The sequence below is a fragment of the Bos indicus genome, chromosome 16, assembly GCF_029378745.1.
Source record: "Bos indicus isolate NIAB-ARS_2022 breed Sahiwal x Tharparkar chromosome 16, NIAB-ARS_B.indTharparkar_mat_pri_1.0, whole genome shotgun sequence".
NCBI classification, from domain to species: Eukaryota; Metazoa; Chordata; class Mammalia; order Artiodactyla; family Bovidae; genus Bos; species Bos indicus.
This window is the reverse complement of record NC_091775.1, coordinates 71,398,693-71,419,282: the sequence shown is the minus strand read 5'-3', so window position 1 is coordinate 71,419,282 and position 20,590 is coordinate 71,398,693. Positions and strand designations below refer to the sequence as shown.

The 20,590-nt window shown below is 49.7% G+C and overlaps 1 protein-coding gene and 1 non-coding gene across 2 annotated transcripts in view; one reads left to right on the top strand and one right to left on the bottom strand.

The window, feature by feature from the left end:
* VASH2 (vasohibin 2) overlaps positions 1-20,466 on the top strand; it is a 40,994-nt gene extending 20,528 nt beyond the window's left edge. The window contains exons 6-8 of the mRNA XM_019976175.2: positions 1,812-2,193; positions 4,327-4,442; positions 17,387-20,466. Of these exons, the coding sequence (XP_019831734.2) occupies positions 1,812-2,193; positions 4,327-4,442; positions 17,387-17,459 (571 nt within the window). The 3' untranslated portion in view covers positions 17,460-20,466. The remainder of the gene's footprint in view (positions 1-1,811; positions 2,194-4,326; positions 4,443-17,386) is intronic.
* TRNAG-UCC (transfer RNA glycine (anticodon UCC)) lies at positions 3,380-3,452 on the bottom strand. The gene has a single exon. It is a non-coding gene; the product is annotated as a tRNA-Gly (tRNA).
* Positions 20,467-20,590: the final 124 nt, after the last annotated feature.

The window sequence follows — 20,590 nt, the reverse complement described above, 5'->3', positions numbered from 1 at the left end:
TCTTTCCAAGCATCTGAGTCTTTTCCAATGAGTCAGATGTAGTCTAAAGGTCATTTAAGATTTTCAGTTATATTTGACCTCATATTCTGGGGGAATACATGTGCTGAGGGCAGTGGGCATAGATCTGTGGATTCTTTATGGTCTCAGGGTATATCCTGCAAAAATGTCACGGGTCGGGAATTCCCTGGCGGTCCGGGGGTTAGGACTCTGTGCTTTCGCTGCCAAGGGTGCTGGTTCAATTCCTGGTTGGGGAACTAAGATCCTGCAAGCTGTGCAGCCACAAAAAACCAAGTTATCATGGATCAGCTGTGGGTCAGCGTGTGGGGGAGATGAGACAGTACAGAGGATGGTGAGCAGGGGCTGAATCATGGTAGACTTTGGGAGGGATTTGGACTAAGTCCTGGAGAAGTGAGAGACACTGAAAACCTAAGTAAAAGAATGAGATGTGCTGCATTTTGGCTTCAATAGATCATTCTGGCCGCCGTGTAGAAAGTGAATTGGAGCAGAGATAAGAAACGGTGAAGACAAGTTCCCAGAGAGTAGAGAACTGAACCCGCTTAGCAAGTATTAATACTTACCGTGCACAAGCCAGCTTCCTAGGTGGCACCACTGGTAAAGAACCCGCCTGCCAGTGCAGGTAGATGTAACAGACACGGGTTTGATCCTTGGGTTGGGAAGATCCCCTGGAAGAGGGCACAGCAACCACTCCAGTATTCTTGCCTGGAGAATCCCATGGACAGAGGAGCCAAGCAGGCTACGGTCCGTGGGGTGGCAAAGAGTCAGACATGACTGAAGCGACTTAGCGTGCATGCATGCACCAAGCCACCATGTTAAGAGCCTGGCTTGTTACTTACTTCAGCAAAGCCTGGTGACACCAGCAAAGCCTGGTGACACCAGACACAACAGAGTGTATCTGGATTTTTAGTGTCTCTCTTCAGAAGAGCTGGATCTGTGAGTCACCATAGCCACACCAGGACCGTCCAGAGACTCAGATATAGACCTGAGGAGGTGGTGCCTCTTGTCCAGTGTTGCAGCGTTTGGAGTCTGTGGGGCAGTTACTTGAAGTTGTGCGCTGTGGAGTTGCTGAGCCCAAACTGAGTTAGCAGAGACTGGATGGCTCGACCCCAGTGAGCCAGTCTGTGGAGAGGGCTGAGCTGTGTCACCAAGTGGTCTGGGGACTGAGGGGAGCCCGGGGGTCGGGTGTTGCAGGCAGCTGTCCGGTGGTACCCGATGCTGCTGGCATGGGTGTGCCAGGGCCAGTGAGAGGAGCAGGCGAGGTGCAGGTGTGACGCATCCTGACACCATCCTGTCCCTTCCCTTTCCGTCAGCTGGTCTGTGTCTTTTCCGTCGCCACTGCCTTGCCTTGACTCTGGTCATCATTTCTCCCCGCACCGTCGCAGAGGCCTTCGATTCCTGGTCTGCCCCACATACCCAAATCAGAATTAATGACTGAGAACATCATTCCAGTGGCATAAGCTGACTTTTAATAGCTCGTCATGCCCTGTAGAGCACCAGGTAAAGAAAAAGTACCTTGTGATGGTTGAGCTTCTATTATTTAATTACTAAAGAAGAAAGGAAGTCTTCACTCTTGGTCCCATAAAATTTGGTTTGATGTGCAGCAGATAGCAGGTATCTCAAAGATAGGGAGTGAATCCTTTATAAGAGGATTGATCTGGAAAGATGAGGTCTGGGTCTGCTCAGAGGCAGAGGAGTGGATCCCCTGGCCGTGTGGTCCACTTCCCCTTCCTGGGAGTGCAAGTTCTGGTATCTTCAAGGCCTCTTTTCTCTTCCTTGACTCAGATTGTCTTAAGATACTTAACGAATGGACAGCCTTCCATCGAGCGATTCCCCATCAGCTTTAAAACCTACTTCTCAGGAAATTACTTTCACCATGTTGTGCTGGGGATTTACTGCAATGGCCGCTATGGCTCGCTGGGCATGAGCCGAAGGGCTGAGCTGATGGACAAGCCATTGACCTTTCGGACTCTGAGTGACCTCATCTTTGACTTCGAAGACTCCTACAAGAAGTATCTTCACACAGTCAAGAAGGTCAAGATCGGACTGTATGTCCCTCATGAGCCTCATAGCTTCCAGCCCATCGAGTGGAAGCAGCTGGTCCTCAATGTCTCAAAAATGTTGAGGGCTGACATAAGGAAGGAGCTGGAGAAATATGCCAGGGACATGAGGATGAAGGTCAGTGCAAGGAAGGCAGATAAGGGATGCAAGACCCTTCTTTCATTTTCCCTCTCTCTGTCTCTCTCTCTCTCTTGCCATGTGCCCTGTGTTTCTGAGATGGCCAACAGTTTCTCGAGGTTATCTTGTTTATTAGCCACCTTTTAAATAATTTTGGGGACTTCCATGACAGTCCAGTGGTTAAGACTTCAAGCTTCCACTGCAGAGAGCACAAGTTCAATTCCTGGTCAGGGAACTAAAATTCCACATGCCACGTGGTGTGGCCAAAAAATAATAATAATAAAAAGTTTGTAAAGGATTTTGTAAGGCGATTTCAGAGAAAAAGAGAGCGAGCCCAGCAGTCAGGCAAAAGGAAATTTATTAGAGGGAAAAGAGAAGGTGACTGGCTCTTAAGGAGAACCAGCGTTCTCCCTTTCTGATGGAGTCCTCCTTATACCCCACCAGTGAAAAATTCTCTGAAGGGGTGGTCGCATAGCCGGAGGTCTGGAACCTGGTGGTCTCGTAGCTTTGAGAAGATAGGCGCCCGTGAGATAACAGGATGCCATTTGGGCAATTGGTCAGTCTCACAGATCACTGTGATTTTTTCTCGTAGCTTTGAGAAGATAGGCGCCCGTGAGATAACAGGATGCCATTTGGGCAATTGGTCAGTCTCACAGATCACTGTGATTTATTCTTTGTTTGCCAGGTCGACATAACGAGCCGTCTAATCAATGAGACCCCAAGTGGGCCCTATCAGATCTGATTTTTGACATGGACACTTTAAGTTTCTTTGCATTTACTACTTTAAAAACCAGACCTAAAGTCCATGTGGGTGTTGCAGCTGAAGCAAAGTCATGTTTTATACTGAGTCATGTTTTATCTCTGGTTTGCTTTGTGAGTTGTAAAGCCCTTGGCATAAAATTCTGACCTGGTGTCATAGTAGCAAACAAAGGAGCACACATCCTGCCGTAGTTTTCATAAACGACTGCGTCACTGCCAAGGGGACAGGATGCCTGCTTGTCCTTCCCCTCCAGGGCTTGTGGAGTCACTGAGGGCTGTGTCTACACCGAGGCCAACAGGAGAAAGTGATTATGCCGAATTTAGGCTTGGTTGTGGTTAGCACCTGGAGACTTGTCATCTTCACTTGGTAGTACTTGGAATGGGGATTTTTTTTTTCTACCCACACCATGAACTTGTGGGATCTTAGTTCCCTGACCAGGGATCGAACCTGGGCCCACTGCAGTGGAAGTGTGGGGTCCTGACCACTGGACCACCCGGGAATTCCCTGGAATGGAGATCCTTGATCCTTTGAACCCACTCTGCATGCGTGTGGGCTTCCTGGGTGGTACTAGCGACTAAGAACCTGCCTGCCAATGCAGGAGATGTCAGAGACGCAAGAGAAGAGGGTTCGATCCCTGGAGGAGGGCACGGCAACCCACTCCAGTATTCTTGCCTGGAGAATCCCATGGACATAGGAGCCTGGTGGGCTACTGTCCATAGGGTCGCAAAGAGTCAGACACGACTGAAGTGACTTAGCACGCATGCATATGTGCGTGTGTGTGGGGGGAAGGATCCAGGGAAGAACAAACTGGCTTCTGGGGCAACATGGATGGGACTTTGTCTTCCCAAGAGGGGAATTTACTGAACAACCAAACAGCCCCAGGAGGCTGAGGCACTGGGCTGTCAGTTAAGGGGGAGGGGGCACAGGGTCATCATGCCATCCTCTGAGCAGTGGCCCCTCTGCTTCTTGTGGTGACCTTGTGACATCAGGTCAGAATTTTACGCCCAAGGGCTTTGCAACTCACAAAGCAAACCAGAGATAAAACATGACTCCGTATAATCTGATAAATTATACAGCAGGGTGACCCACTCATCCTGGTTTTTCTTTTTTTAACTTTTTTATAATTTCATTATTTATTTCTTTATTTTTGGTCATGCTGAGTCTTGGTTGCTGCACTCCAGCTTTCTCTAGTTGCAGCAAGGTGCCTCATGAGAGAGGCACCTGGGTGGCTCAGCCCTCCTCCCGGAAGTCTTCCAGCCCAGGGCCTTGGGCAGCATGGGATGACGAGGGGCGGGGCTGAGATGCTGGGCTTTAGGAAGGCACGGGGAGGGTCCGTGGGGAGCCAGCGCAGTGACTCCTCCTATCTCTTCCAGATCCTGAAACCTGCAAGTGCCCACTCTCCAACCCAAGTGAGAAGCCGGGGGAAATCCCTGTCCCCCCGCAGAAGGCAGGCGAGCCCCCCGAGACGGCTTGGCAGGCGAGACAAGTCGTAAGTAGTATCCTCCCCTCCCCCCACCACTCCCCAGTTCAAGGCCCAGCACATACACTCGTGGGGTTGTCCTGGGCTTGGCATTCGAACCAAATGGTGATCTCCATGAGATGGGCCTCTTGCGTGGGGGACATCTCTGACGGCAAAGGTCCCCCATGCACGTCACCCCCCCAGTGCTCTTACCCTCCTGACGGTCAGATGTAGACACGGCTGGAGAGATAAGCCCCAGACGCTGCGAGGTGGAGAAGAGCCTGGAAGGAGCCCTGGCCTTAGAGTTAGGAAGCCTGGGTCTGGAGTCAGCTCAGCTGCTTAGGGAGCTGTGGGGCCTTAGAAGTGTTGTGCAACCTTTCTGGGCTCACGTTCTCTCACCCCAAAAATGAGACCGTTAGAAGGGATGAACTTGCCTGTTACTAGAACCTTAGCCCTCTGTGCCCAGTAGAAAGTGCAGTTGCGCTCCGTGGATGGTGGCATCAGAAACAGTGCTTGGCCTCTCCTCTCTCCTTGGCTGGCTGTACCCTCCTCTGTTTTAGCCTTGAAGCTGGTGACTCCTTGCCTCCTTCTTAGATCAAAGTGATCCACTTCAGAAATGACAGTTGGAGATGCTGAGGCTGCCCAAAGTAGCCAGTGGTAATCCCCTGGCAAATACGTGGGCCATAAATACGCTGGGAAAAAAAATACTGCCTTGATGAATACCAGCGGCCTGCTGTGTCTGACACACGGGTTCTCACCGTGCAGGCGGCCCAGGGGTGCAGGGCACGGGGGTCCCGGTGCGTCCGCGCGTTCGCCTTGCAGCCTGGGCAAGTGCTCGGGGGCGTCTTCGTTTCCTTGTGCGTCAAAGAGGATCAGAATCTTTTCTTGCCTATCTCACAAGGTGCTGTAAGCTCAGGTTAGAAGATGTGTAAGAGCGATCTGTGGATGGTGAGCTGTGTACACAGCATGTTGTTATTGTCACAGCATTCCTGTAGTGGGAGGAGAGAGTGTTTCACAGTTTTCCTTTTCAGAGGAAGGAACCAGGGCACAGAAGATCTTGTGCTGTGTCGTGTAGTTAGCCAGCGACAGAACTGGGGCTAGAACCCAGGCCTCCTGACTCTGGGAAGGTGGTGGGGGAGGAGAGGACAGGATGAAGTATTGTCATTTCCAGGGAAGATTTCCCGTTCATCTCTGTTCCGCCTCCCACTGCCAGTCCCAGGCTTCTGCACCAACAGCCAGGAAGGTCTTGGGACTGGAGCCCAGGGTTTGAAAGGGGAGGAATGACCAACTGGGAGGGTTGGGTGCTCCTATAACTGAAGGTCAGAGTGGTTTCTTTTTTCTTTTTCTAAAAAGTTTTAATTGGAGGATAATTGCTTTACAGTATTGTGTTGGCTACTGCCATGCAACAACCTGAATCAGCCATAAGTATATGTCCCCTTCTTCTTGAACCTTCCCCCTCACCCCCTTCCCACCCCATCCCACCCCTCTGAGTTGTGCGACACGTTGAACTCCCTGTGTTATGCAGTAACTCCCTGTGGTTTCAACATAGGTTTGTCCTTTTAGGGAGCAGGGTGGCTTTAGACCTGTCGTACATGGCCTCTGACCCTATTCCTGCCCCTAATGCTGGGCAGCACCCTTGATCCTGATGCTCACCTGTCTGTCCTCTCTGATTCAAGCAGCCATTCATTACTGTCACTGAACAAAGCAGCTGTGGTCTCAGAAGACTATGGACCTGGAAGCCTTTCCCAGAGGGTCATTGGGCAGAGTGTAAGGGGCCCCGCCCGAAATGGGAATCTATTTGGTGAGCCCTGGAGTCGGGGAGGGTAGCCTTTAATCTGCTTGGTTATGCTTACTGCCCGCGGAGGCCTGAGTCCTCTCCTGAGGAGCTCTCAACTCTTCAGCAAACGTTGCATGGTCCATAAAGCCTTGCTCTCCCCTCGAGACTCTGGTATCCAGGGCCCAGGAAACCCTAGGCATTGTGTCTGATTGGATTTTTGCACAGGATGGCCATCGTTGGTTTTTAAGGCAATTCCTGTTGGGGTCATTTTACTTGGATCCACAGGAGCTTTGCAGTCCAAGGCAGGTTACGTTTTTAACTGCAAAAAGTTACCGTGATTGCCCAGGGATGGTAAAGCCCCTACGATCTTAGAAGCTGGTTATAGAAACAAAAGTTGGAATGACAAGCGGCTGGTGATGGTCATGGTGTTGGTGCTGGTTTGAGTGGAGGAAGAAGGGAGTTTGAATTTGGACCATGGGCTTTGAGGTGCTTCTTAGACATAGGAGGTGGGGGTTAGCGGGAATGTCATAGAAGTTGCTGAAAATGCAGATGTGGAGTTCAAGGGTGTTGGGGAATAGAGATCCTGCTTTTAGAGCCATCTACTCGGAAGGGACAGTTGAAACAACAGCTGGATCAGTTTGCCAGGAAAGAAAGGAGAAAGAGAGCGGAAAAGAAGAAGTCATGTCAGGGTCCTGAGTGTGCGAGAAGTGCCAGCATAGGAGATGAGGAAGAAATAGAGAGTGGGAGAAAGGGCCAGCATGAAGGCATCCGCCTGTGCGCACCGAGGATAGCGCGGAAGGGCTTAGGGGCGCTGAGGAGGCGGAAGGTGACACCGTGTATCACGTGGCTCTGATGCTGCTGTGAGGGAGCCCGAGTCATCTGGTGCGAGTGGGGAAGAGTCTTATCAGTACAGGGTGGAAAATGGGCACACGGGGCCTGGCTGAGGAGAGATGGAAGCGTCGTATAACCCTGTTCACAAGGGCCTCCCTGTGGCTCAGACAGTAAAGAATCTGCTTGCAATGCAGGAGACCCTGGTTCTATCCTTGGGTCGGGAAGATCCCATGGAGAAGGGAATGGCTACCTCACTCCCAGTATCCTTGTCTGGAGAATTCCATGGACAGGCTCCTCTGTCCATGGGGTTGCAAAGACTCGGACATGAGTGAGCGACTTTCACTTTAACGCTTGAGCACTAGGAGGAGGGCTTGTTAACACAGATTGCCTGGCCCCTCCTCCAGTGGTTCTGATGCAGCAGATCTGGGCCGGTGCCTGAGAAGGGGCCCTTCTAACGAGTCCCCGGTGATCCTGGTGCTGCTGGTCTAGGGATGCCACCTGGACAGCCAGCGTCTGGTCAGTTATTGTGGGAGAACCAGTTTGGGGCTTGACCTTCAAAAAATAACAGAACGTCAAGTCTCGAAGGTCCTGGGTCTGCTGAGAGGGGCAGATGAGGCCATCGAGCGTGGATCAGGGACTCAGCCCTGCCTAGTCCTTCCTGGGCCCCTGGGTAATGAGGTTGCTGTTGTGAAGTCAGAGGGTGTGGCCCTGGCGTGGCCCTGTGGTTGGGCCCCACTGAAGTCACCCTGGGAGGAACCCGATGGGTCCTTCTCCTGGGGGCCAGAGAGAGAAGTCCCGACCTCAGTCATCGCCCAGGCCGTGCCCCTGCCCTCATCTCTGGCCACTCTGTCACGCAGCCAAGGCAAGCGAGCATGCCGGTGCCTGCAGCGGACAGCTGTTAGATTGCCACGGATGTGAGTGCACAGCCACCCTCCAGTGTCAGGGCCCCCTGCCCTCCCCTGACTGCCCTCCCGAGGCATGGGAGTCGGCCTGGGAATGGGGAGGAAGACTGGGGAGAGGGCAGTAGTCACCGAGAGATCAGGAAGGAAGACCTGCGGGGAAGTGTGGTTCAAGTCCATCACCCCCCTTCATTCCCTGAACTGGTCCTAGCTCCAGCCAGGCAGGCCCAGGAGCACAGAGGTGATGGCTCTTGGTTCAGTGTAAATGTAGACTTTTCCAAAATGATGAAGAGGGGCTGCAACCAGGCCCCGGATCCCCTCAGACTCATGACCCCTCCTGGCACCCCTTCTCCTGGGCCGGGCCCTGACTCCCAGGGGTCTTCATAAACTCTTCCCTAGGGCCAGAATTTGGGGAGTGGTGGTTCTGGCCCACAGCAGGATCAGGTGGCCTTGGTTGCTTGACCAGCCAGGGAGCCCAGGCGGCTTGTGGATTCCCGTGGACACTCTGATGTGAGCAAGTCCAGTAAGACCATGGTGATTCTTGGTGGTGGAAGCTCCCGCTGCTGCTTTTCTCTGCTCCCAGGGATTGGAGGCCAGGAGAGGATCTGGGGGGCAAGTGTCTTGGCTAGAGTTTCACAGTGGAGGGGGCATTACAAGGGCTTCCCACGTAGTGCTGGTGGTAAAGAACCTGCCTGCCTGCGCAGGTGACTTGAGAGAGAGACACGGGTTTGATCCTTAGGTCGGGAAGATCTCCTGGAGGAGGGCACGTCAACCCACTCCAGTATTCTTGCCAGGAGAATCCTATGGACAGAGGAACCTGGCGGGCTACCATCCATGGAGTCTCAAAGAGTCGGACATGACTGAAGCGACTTAGCACACAGGCACAGAGACGTTACAAGGATGGCAGCGTCTCTTCCACGGTTCCTCCTTAATCCTGACTTCCGGATTGCAGGGCGGGATGAGGAATGACAGGGGCCCCCATGCAAGAAGAGAGGGAAGAGAGATGCAGGAGATGAGAGTAACATGAAGGCTGCGGGAGGTGGGGACCACGAGGCGCACCGAGCACCAAGCTCCTCCCTCCCTCTCCAGATCCCAGCTTCCGTCACTGCAACAGACTGGGGTCCAGGACAGCCTGGTTCCTAGAGGTGTGTCTGGAGTAAAGCAGCTTCCCAGCCTCTACCCATGGCCTTCCCCAAGCAGGCTTTTCTCCAGGTAATATGGCTTTTGGGCGAGGAAATGAGAAAGTGACAAATGTAGTTACGATCCAGCAACTCCATCAAACTTCAGACCTCTTAGTGTGTAGCATGATCGGGACCAGAAAGGGTTTGGTGACTGTTCAGTTCAGTTCAGTGCAGTCGCTCAGTCGTGTCCGACTCCTTGCGACCCCATGAATCACAAAACGCCAGGCCTCCCTGTCTTATCACCAACTCCTGGAGTTCATTCAACTCATGTCCATCAAGTCGGTGATGCCACCCAGCCATCTCATCCTCTGTCATCCCCTTCTCCTCCTGCCCCCAATCCCTCCCAGCATCAGGGTCTTTTCCAGTGAGTCAATTCTTCGCACGAGGTGGCCAAAGTATTGGAGTTTCAGCTTTAGTATCAGTCCTTCCAATGAACACCCAGGACTGAGCTCCTTTAGGATGGACTGGTTGGATCTCCTTGCAGTCCAAGGGACTCTCAAGAGTCTTCTCCAACACCACAGTTCAAAAGCATCAATTCTTCGGCACTCAGCTTTCTTCACAGTCCAACTCTCACATCCATACATGACCACAGGAAAAACCATAGCCTTGACTAGACGGACCTTTGTTGGCAAAGTAATGTCTCAGCTGGTGATTCTTACTATGTTGTTATTTCAGCATTACTTAAGGCCGCCAAGTCATTTCTAAATGTGGCGGGTGCCGCCGTGAAGCTGGGGAGTGGCCTCAAGAGGGGAGAGTTACCATAACAGCCAAGAGGCTCCTCAGCTGTGGGGTCCCAGCCCCTGTCTGTGCGTGTGGATAATTTTAGTGGTTTTATGTCCCCCGGTACCCCCCCACTTGCAGCTGGGGCTCCTACCAGCTCTGCATTCCTCGCCATTTTTGCACTTGTCTGAATAATCCTTCTCGAAAGGAGCATCAGTGTCACTGGGTTGTCAAGACAGTCAGCTGAGTGGGAGGGCAGACGGCAGTGACTGTTGGTGTCTGCTGAGACAGAGCTCCTTCAAGAGAGAAACAGGGACTCCCACCCCTTCCCCTCCGCCCAACAGTCCTTCCACCTCCTCTCTGCTCCTCTGGGACTGTTTAAAGAACCTTCCACACTGAACAGTCAGGTTGTTTCCTGTGGTTCGTAAACAGATAGAGCTTGCTATGTGCATGGAAAAGGCCTTCTGTGAACTTAAAACCAGCTCCTTGAGGACAGTGGGCCTCAGGCTCACTGAGATTCTCAACAGGGGCCAGGGCGCCCCCGGGGGAGAAGGGTTAGAAGTGCAGCGGAAGGGGAGGGTTTATAACGATGCTGCTGCCCATGAGTGCCTGGGGGCCCAGAGGGTGAATGTCCTGCCAAGCTTAGGACCATTTCCGCCCCCCAATAAAAAACCAATCCACCACTGACAACCCCGAATGCCCCATGGAGTCCTCTCCATCTCTGACAGTCCCCAGGTCTCGACTTCCTGATCCATGGCCTGAACCTGAGAGAGAGGTGGTGAGTCGACAGTGGTTTTCTGGCTGGGCTGTGTGTGTTCCCATGAAGGCAGCTCCTGCCAATTCGAGTGACCCCAAGAACATTCTGAACTGGGGCAAGAGTCCCTCAGGGTCCATGGGAACACCTTCTCTCCCCATCTGGCTTCTTTGCTCCCTCGGTCTCTTCCCCTCTCTTCTTTGCTGCTCATGACTTTTTCTTCCCTTTGTCTTCCTCTTTGATTTCCATTCTTTGTCATCCATCTCGAGGGCGGTCCGCGGCTCCGATGGGCTCTGCTCGCCCGTGGAGACCCTCAGGGTCACAAAGGTTCCTCAGCCCAGTGAGGTCTCCTTGCACTGCTGGGCCACAGATGAGGAAACTTGCCCCGTTCAGTTGCCAGGCTCATGAAGGCGCCTCCAGGCGACGGGGCTGGGGGGCCCTAAGTCATTTCTAAGTGAAGTCATAATGAAGTCAGAGAGCAGTGATTCGGGTCCTTGGTCTAACCACATGGAAGATATTTTGAATGGGCCCCAAGAAGTCATTCTCTTTAGATCCCAAGTGAGGAAATCTCCCTGGGCAGGGGTGGGTGGGGGGGTTGTGGTTGGAAAGGGGGAAATTTCCTTCACATGGAATGTAGAGGAGACACAGAGAGGGAGAGAGAACTAGGAAGGTTATGGAGGGAGAAGTCAAACCTCCTGAATGAGGTGGGGTTTCTTCCCTGGTGCCCAGAGAAGGAAGTTTCCAACTCAGAGGCCCACCCTGCTTCATCCCCTGGGGGATTTCATGGTGGTCCAGGGTGCCCGGAGATGCTTGAACAAACCAAAATGAAGTGACGGGCCTTATCAAGAAAGACCACCTCTGGCAAAGTGAGCCAAGAGCCTCCAGAGCTGATGATTGAAGATAGTCACACAGGGCTGGGGTTCCTCGGGGGCTCTCCGCTGCAGTAAGGAGAGGTGAGAGCCGGGAAGCCATGCCTGGGACTCTCAGCGGCCTTGGCTCCTGATCTCCGGCCAGAGCCTCCTGCCTGGGGAGGGCTTGAAAGAACAGGGAGCTGGAGCTCTCTCCAGAGCCACATCCCTCTTGGCTCAGGCTTGTCTGGTCACAAGCAGCCTCAGCTGTCTCCCCTGTCAGCTGCCAGCAGTGGTGCCTGTGGTCCTGGGAAGTGAGGAATGTCAGAAGCAGGGTGGGCTTTGAATGAAGGTGACAGGTGGGAGGGAGCCCCCCTCAGTGTTCCTCCCTGAGGCGTGCAGGCCATGAGTCCTAGATCGAGTCTGGCCTGGCCTGACTCCTGCCCAGCTAGACAGGAGCGGAGGGCCTTGGGTTTCCCTGAACTTGTGAATGCTGGGCTGATGCCACCCCTGATTTAATCTGTTCCACCCCCTTAACATGGAGGAGAAAACGGCAACCCACTCCAGTCCTCGTGCCTGGAAAATCACACGAACAGAGAAAGCTGGCAGGCTGTAGTCCCTGGGGTCGCAAAAGAGCTGGACACGACTGAGCGCGCGCATGCGCGTGCACACACACACACACACACACACACACACACACCCTTAACACCAAGGACTGAAAGATTTAATGTTGCACTGTTGCGATACATCCATTTATAGAGTCCAGAGACTGTGGAGAGTACAGCTAAACTCGTCCTTGTGAATGTGCAGTGTGTGAGGGTGTCACCTGTGAACACGGGCCTGTGCACGTGTGTGAGGGGTTGTGACCTCAAGGGAGGCAGGAGCAAGAAGCCTTAGCAGCCTGACTGGGGGCCTGTGTGTCCCCGTCAGGGAGCCCGGAACTGGGCTTAGCTGGGCCGCGTCCCTGAGGTGTCTCACACCTGCAGGGGAGAAGGAAGGGGTGCATTTCCATTAGAAGAGGAAGAATGGATTTTGGCTCTACTGACCAGCCATCTGTTTGGGTAACCCCAAGACCTGCAAGGCATGTGGCACAGTCTAAGTGTGTTGGTTTCTCAGTTGTGTCTGACTCTGCCACTCCATGGACTGTGGCCGCCAGGCTCCTCTGTCCATGGGATTCTCCAGGCAAGAATACGGTGTGGGTTGCCATTCCCTTCTCCAGAGATCTTCCCAAGCCAGGGAGCGAACCTGGGTCTTCTGCTTTGCAGGCAGATTCTTTACCATCTGAACCACCAGGGAAGCCCAAGTGTCACTTAGTAAATTCTTGTGAATGAGTAAGTGGTGCCCAAGTTCCAGGAGCCCTGCTGGCCGACTGCCCTTCAGGCCGTCTGACCCATCCTGCCCAGTGACGGCTTGGGGGCTAGGGGTGCGAGGAGAGGAGACGCCTCAGACAAAGCCCTTGTCCCAGGGACAGGGAGGGACCTGGGTGGTTTAGGGGGAACCCTCTAGGCTTTTTCTCCACTTACTGCCTCTTTCCTGAAGTCCGGTCTCACACAGACACACCAACTCGTTCAGCCCCAGGTTGGGCTGTCACCCCCCTTGCATCCTCAGTGTTCTCCATCGTTTTCTGATTCCGAGGCTTCTTGTGGCTTCCCTGTTGCTAACGTCCAGTCTAGCCGAGCTCTTCCTTGGCCCTGAGGCTGCCCCAGGTGGCGCACATAGGAGATGGTTCACTGTCTAGGTGCAGTTAGCCCGTACTAGGGTATGTGGTGAATATCAGTGGCACCTCCCACAAAACACTTTCTCTATGGAACCGTGAGCCTGTCCTCCCCAGGCCCCCTCCCGCTCTGCAGAGCTCCGCTGCGCTGGCTCCGGGACCAGGCCATCAGGCAGTTAGCCTGGTTCACACTTGGATACATTGACATGACAACAGTGAGGCTGGGACAGTCCATTTTTGTGCGGAGAGAAGTGCCCCCTCCTTCCTTCCACAAAGTGCATCAAAGGAAACCTGAAGTCCCTACCCCACGTCCCCTAAAATAGAAGGCGCCCGAGAGCTTTTCAGAGGGAAAGGCTTCCTTGTTTGGACTAGGGAAGGATTTGGAGAAATACATTGTTCTAAAATAATAACCCTGGATCCGATGTGCAAGGTTCTGGGCAAGTGCAGACCCAGCTGAATCATCGTCCTGAGGCTTGTGTTTCTTAAAAATAACCCCCCTTGCAATACTCTAATTATAGCTGGGGGAGCACTTGGAAGGGCCTCTCCACAATAGCTCCCCCAGCTTTGGCCCTGAGACGAGCTGGCGAGGACTGAGCCGTTATTTCTGGCTGGGCTCCCAGGCAGGTGGCATGCTGCGATAACCCACTTCTGCCCTTCGCCAGGCCAGGAAATTCAGCCAGTGTTGCCATGAAAGAAGAGGGTTTCACCTTGCAGACAGTTCGCCAGGAATCTCAGTTGAACTCATTTTCTGCCAGTGTTGTTGTTCAGTCACTCAGTTGTGTCCAACTCTCTGTGACCCCATGGACAGTACACGCCAGGCTTCCCTGTCCTTCACCAACTCCCAGAGTTTACTCAAACTCACGTCCATTGAGTCGGTGATGCCATCCAACAATCTCATCCTCTGTCGTCTCCTTCTCCTCCCACCTTCAATCTTTCCCAGCATCAGGGTCTTTTCCAATGAGTCAGTTCTTCGCATCAGGTGGCCAGAGTATTGGAGCTTCAGCTTCAGCATCCATCCTTCCAATGAATATCCAGGGTTGATTTTGTTTAGGACTGACTGGTTTGATCTCCTTGGAATCCAAGGGACTCTCAAGAGTCTTCTCGAGCACCACAGTTCTGCCAGTGTTAGCCTTTTTCCCTCCGCCCCTGTGTTCTGGGCTGTTGTGGGAGGCATGAAGGTGGGGATACAGAGGAAGGAGACAACTTAGTCCCTTTCCTTTGGAAGGCCCCATGCTGTCTGTTGTCGCAGAACCAAATTCAGCTGTACAAGTAGGCAGGTTCCCCAAGTGACCTTCAAAGATAAGGTAAAGCCTCTCCTATATACAGAAAAGCAAAAAAAAGTCTTCCAGTCAATTCTTAGAATGTTTGTTCATGGTAGCTTGAATTCTGGCTTAGGACTTTGTTAAAAATATCCCATCACAAACATACCACAATGAAATCCTATCAGCCATTTACATGTTAGTAGGAACTAGACTGGCTTCCCTTGTGGCTCAACACTAAAAAGTCTTCCTGCAATGTAGGAGATAAGAGTTCGATCCCTGGGTCGGGAAGATCCCCTGGAGATGGAAATGGCAACCCACTCCAGTGTTCTTGCCTGGGAAATCCCTGGGACAGAGGAGCCTGGCAGGCTACAGTCCATGGGGTCATAAAGAATAGGACCCAACTTAGGTTAAAAACAACAAAGGAACTAGACCAGAGTTTATTGAGAGGTACAGGGTATTCAACAGTGGGGATTCGCAGATGAATTTACTTGATCCCTTCTCTACAGTTGTTTGCAGACTCTGAGGCAGACTCAAGAATTATGAACCTTTGGGATTCTTTAACCTAGTGGACCCCAACCTTTTTGGCACCAGGGAAGTTTCATGGAAGACAGTTTTTCCGTGGACTGGGGTGAGGTGGGGATGGTTCAGGCAGTAATGTGAGTGGTGGGGAGCAGCAGATGGTTCCCTGCTGTGTGGCCTGGTTCCTGACAGGAGCTGGGGACCTGCTCCAACGATGTACAGAAGGAAATGGTAGAGCATGTGGAGCAAGGGGTGGTGCATTGTGGGGGCAATCTAGTCAGAAAATACTTCACAGGGGAAGTGGCATCTGGGTTGGTTAGGGTTCCTGAAGGGATGAGAAGAGACATGCGGGAGGCATTCCAGAAGCCAAGATGCAGAGACAGGAGTGGCCTGACGTCTTCCTCAGATGCTTGGGAGGATGCTCTGTGTGGGGACCAGGAGACTGAGGGTCAGGGTCATTGCATCTTGGTCAAGGCCATCTGCTTTTGATTCTGGAGGAGAATTCTGGTTTCCACCTCTTGCTAACCACGCGACTTTGAGCACGTTTCCTAACTTTCAGGGCCTCTCTTTCTTCCTCTGTCAGATGGATGGTAACAGTATCAGCGCTGTAAGGCCATGGTGGGAATGAATTCACCCATGTAAGCCCCTTAGAACAATGCTTGGTACAGAGTAGGTGCCTAATAAATAAAAGCTATTTATAAAGTGGTGGTTCCTCAGCACCTGGGGGCGTGGGGAACTGGCGGAAGTGCTAAGGAAAGGTTTAGAAAAAGGAGGCCAAAGGGCTCCAAGGCAAAGTGCATCTATTTTTAAGGATGCTGAGAGCAGAACGTGGGAAAGGTAAGGGGAGGTTTCAGGAACAGAGAAACTTGAAAAGTGAAAATTCTCTTCCTTGCGGCTGAGAGGCTTCAAGAGGAAGCCAGGAGAGTGGCCAAGAAGTGGCTTCAGAGCAGCTGGCGTCCGAGTGGCTCATGCTTGTGGCCCGTCGCTGCAGTGACCCCAGGAAGCCCTCGTTTCGGGGTCAGTGGGTGGGGTTCGTTCATTCCTTGACCTTCCTTGTCGCCTGTCCTGCCGCGGACTTTGCAGCAGGTGCTGTTGGTCACAGAAATGAGGGAGAGAAAATAGGCGAGTGTGGCTTTATCTGAGCCCCTGAGAAACGCTAGGAAGCTAGGGTCTTACTAGCTTTCATCTCACATACGAAGAGCAGCACATTTAGAGTTTCAGGAGGAGACGTGTGACTTGGTGTTGAGGAATATGCCAGGATAGGGAGAAAGCTTGTGCAGGAAAGACTCGGAAAAGTGGGGTGAGCTGATTGGTAAGTGCTGCGAGGACCGTGGACCAAGGGGTTCTCTCGTTAAAACACAAGGAACTGCTTAGCCTTGGGAGGCGGTGGGAGATCTCAGAGCCGCCACGGCTCAGGGCCCAGGTGGTATGCGAAGTCCCAGGGGAGAAGACGGACTCTTAGAGATGGGTTTCTGGACTTCATTTTGGGTGCGGCTGCTTCTCTGAAAGGATTCTGGAGTGCTTGCCTGAACTTGCTCTTACTCCGCATACTAATAGCGCAACACCATTACTAGCATCATGTCTGAATTAGCTGCTAACTGGTGAGTTAATGGCTTCCCTGATGACTCAGATGGTAAAGAATCTGCCTGCAATGCAGGAGACCCAGGTTTGATCCCTGAGTTGGAAAGATCCCCTGGAGGAGGGAATAGCTACCCACTCATTTTAAAAATGGAGAAAAAAATTGTGAGATAAATCCTGAGAATGCTTAGGCATGATCTTATGTCGGGAATTCTCCTACGAAGTAGCTTTAATGAAGACAGATGATGCACTTCTGAAGGACTTCTTTCCCCAGCTTGAAGTACTTTCTCATATGCCTCCTGTAAATGCTTGAGTGCAGTATCATACTGCAAAGTACATGAGAAAACGTATTACATTTAGGGAAGCGAGGCGATTTGCCTTGGAATGATTTTCCACATGGACATGCTTTTTCAGATGAATTCTGAAAGATTCATCCTAAATTTATACCCTCAAGCCTGGACTAGAGATGGAGAATGTCTAAGAGAACCTGAGTCACCCCAGACATCTGGGAGGCGCTGGGCTTCCCCATGGCACCGAGGAAGCCAAGGTTTCTAGGAGAATTTGGTTCAGGTGCTTGGTTCTGTTGTAGTTGAACTTCAGATTCTTGCAAGGGTTACAGATAACGTGTCAGAAGTTACAGTGTGACCAAATTCAGGCTTGAAGTTAAACAAACTCATTCAGCAACCTATACATTTTGTTTTGAACTCTACCTTGAAAACCTATTAAAAGGCTCCTTAAAACCTATAAAGGCAGACTTCAGAACAAGAAGTAGAGCTGGGGGCTAGGACTGGCATGTGGTGGGGGGCGGGGTGGGGTAGAGGGCCCTGACAACAATGCTAAATGATCTTTCTGTACCCCCTCCCCTCCATCCCATCTTTCTTTTACCCGCAGGCCTGCACTGCCTGAGAAGAAGGTGGCTGACGTCAGCACTCTGAACGAAGTGGGCTATCAGATCCGGATTTAGGCCAGCCGTACCGCAGCAACAGGGCTTCTATGGTGCTTCTCTCTGCACTTTACCCAGCATCTTCAGGAGAACTGCAACTATTTATTGAGAACTGGTGAATTTTATTTTTAAGGATTCACTTGGAAGTAGACTCTGAGTGGCTGGTAACAAAAAAAAAAAATTCATGAAGGGACAACCATGAAAAGGCTGTGATAGACCCCACTGGGGTTGGACTGTCCTCACTCCAGACAGAAAGGCTAAGACCATAACTGTAGTTTTTTATATTTTCCCATTTACCTACTTTCTTTTACTTGCTTTGAACATTATGCCTCTCTAGTAGTCCATGTTCATGAAGCCCTCCCCCCTCCCACTTTTGATACAGTAAGGTAACTCAATCAGTATTAATGTCTTTTTCAGCAATAACAGAGGCAAAGATTGGTGGGGTTTTTTTTAAGCAGTCAATATTACCTCAGCATCTTGACATCAGATATGCAAACATAATGGTGGGTTGTTTTTTAAGTCTATTTGTATTGTTTCCCCAGTATTTCCCATGGGGATCTCCACAAGGTTTGCAATTTTTTTCCTGGTGCACATGTGATGAGATTTTAGGTATTATATGCAAGTGTTTTACTTAAAGAGCACTGAAATTCTTCTGGCAATATGGGAAATCATTTTCAGGATCTTGGGAGTTACTACTTTCTTAATCTTTCTTACAGCATTCACTGACAGCAGCTTTTGTTCTTTCAAAACAAAACAAAAAAGCACGTTCAGAAGCTAGTCTGTGTTCTGTCACTAACATTTAAACTTTGCAGACTCCAGTGAAAAGCACATGAGGTCATGTATGGTTACACAAATTTAGCAGTATTGCGATTACCTCTGACAATAACACCCTCAGACAGAGGCCGAGAGAATCAGGTTTTGAGAACTAGATAACCTTGCTGTTCACATTTCACCTCAGTTTTAAACTCTGAGTCAGGCCTTGGTTCTGAAGGACTCACTGTTGGTAGGTAGGTAATGTCTTATATTAAGACCAAATATGGCATGATGTGATTCTTTTCCAGTACCGTTTTTAGGTACCACTTCATGATGTTTAGGAACTGGTATTGGAAAATGCAGTGAATTGGAGAAGCAGAACCTTTGTTTTTTAAATGGAAAAGACTTCGGGTACGGTGTTACAGCTTATAGCTTGATGTTCTCCATGGAGCAGGGGATGAGTATCTGGCCTGCATATGGCAGTTAAAGTGTAACTTCTGCTGCAGACCACACAGAATAACTTGCATACCAAGTCTGTGTGTTATCAAGAGTACAGCTTCTAAAAAAAAAAAAAAAAAAGAGTACAGCTTCTACTTCACTTGTTTGATCTTAGCAACCATGCCAACTTATGCAACCAAAAAGCATATTTTAAGTGAAGTTTGTTAGTCAACAAAAGTGTTATTTCAGTCTTGGGGCCTCCCCCTCTGGCTTTCTTTACCTGAAGGTGATTTTAGGAGTAAAAAAAAAAAAGAATCTGCTCATTTCAGATTCTTTACCTCTGAGGCGACATGGGAAGGAAAAAGACTCTATCCTTCAGCCAGACTCTATCCTTCAGCCGTGTGCAGCTGAGCTCACTCCCTAACCCTATATCCTAAGAATCGGTATTAATGGAAAGTACTATCCTTGAAAAAAGAAGTCGAATGTCCTTTACATGAAAAAGCACCAAGTAAGTCCAATCTACATCTCAGATTAAAACAGTTAAACACATTCAGGACTTAACCACTTTTAAGAATAGTACTACCAGTAGAATTGAAAATGAGTTATTTTAATCTTCTCAAGACAAACCCATTTGCAGCCTCCTGGCCACATGTACTTAGATGTTTGGAGTAGTCCGTGAATCATTTCATTTTCATCCTAAAATACAGACTTTGCTCTCTAGATGAAATAAAATCATGTTTATCAATCTGAAAGTTTATTATATCCAATAAGTAGACTACTTATAGTATTGATATACTGCAGTCATTCTAAGGGCTTGGAATAGGATTTTCCAAGTATTAAGTACTGTCCAGTCTAAAATATGGAGTGTCAATATTTGCATATCCTTGTCTCCCACAGAGTGGGGGAAGGAATTAGGAATACAACCTGTTTCTAATATGCTGACGTCTAAGCCTTAAAACTGCCAACTGGCTTGAAGATTCAATTAGTAACCTGATTTCTTCCACACTCACTTCTTGATTTTAAGATTCATTTCCCCAAAGCAAGAGTTAGTCAACAGAAACATGAAAATAAGTTAAAATGTTCTTAGTTGTTACTCTATTTTTATTGCCTATGGAATATGTTAATTTCTAAAAGACACAAGAAAAGTACCAAACTCTTACATTCTAGTGAATTGATAATAAGGTAAGAAAAAAAAAAGACACGATTTACCCCACAGAATTGATTTTAAATCTGGTTATAATTCAAAAGATAAAAATCATGAAATGATTTGAAATCTAGTTTTTAAAAAAAGTTAATGCAAGAGAAATTTTATGCTTAAGCCATTGTGATAATACATGCAAAGTTTAAATGAATGACAGAAATCTTGATTCTAGACTACATGTTGTGCTGTTTTGAGTACATTTTTATTTCAGATATTTAGTATTTTCTATACACTCTGAAATCATGAGCATTTCACTTTTTCTAAGTCAATTATTTCATAAGGATTTTATTAATAGATATTGGTAAATAGAACTTTGGAGATCTTAATTCCGTATTCTTACTATACCCGAGGCTTTTGTAAGCTCTAGTTTTATGTACAACCTTGTACAGTTTTTTGACATACAATTCAGAATCTTGTTTATTCTCTTGGACTTTGTTCTGGCCAATACATTTTTTTTAGATCTCTTAAGAAAAACTGTGATTGTTTTAGTGGGTATTTTTCTAAGTAAATGAAAACTTGTATAATGGTATTTTAGAGAATGCCAGATAAGTGCATGTTTCAATTTAATGTTTTTCTCATCACTTGTATGTTTATACACAGCATGGGACTTTCAATAAAATCATCCTGGAAACTCAAGGATTGTTTTCCTTCTAAAAATATAAATGGTGTGACTTTTTTTCTTATCCCTCTTATTATATACTTGTTCTAGTAAACTAATTTATCACTCTCACCCTTGTCTTCTTCCACAGTTTTCAGGTTC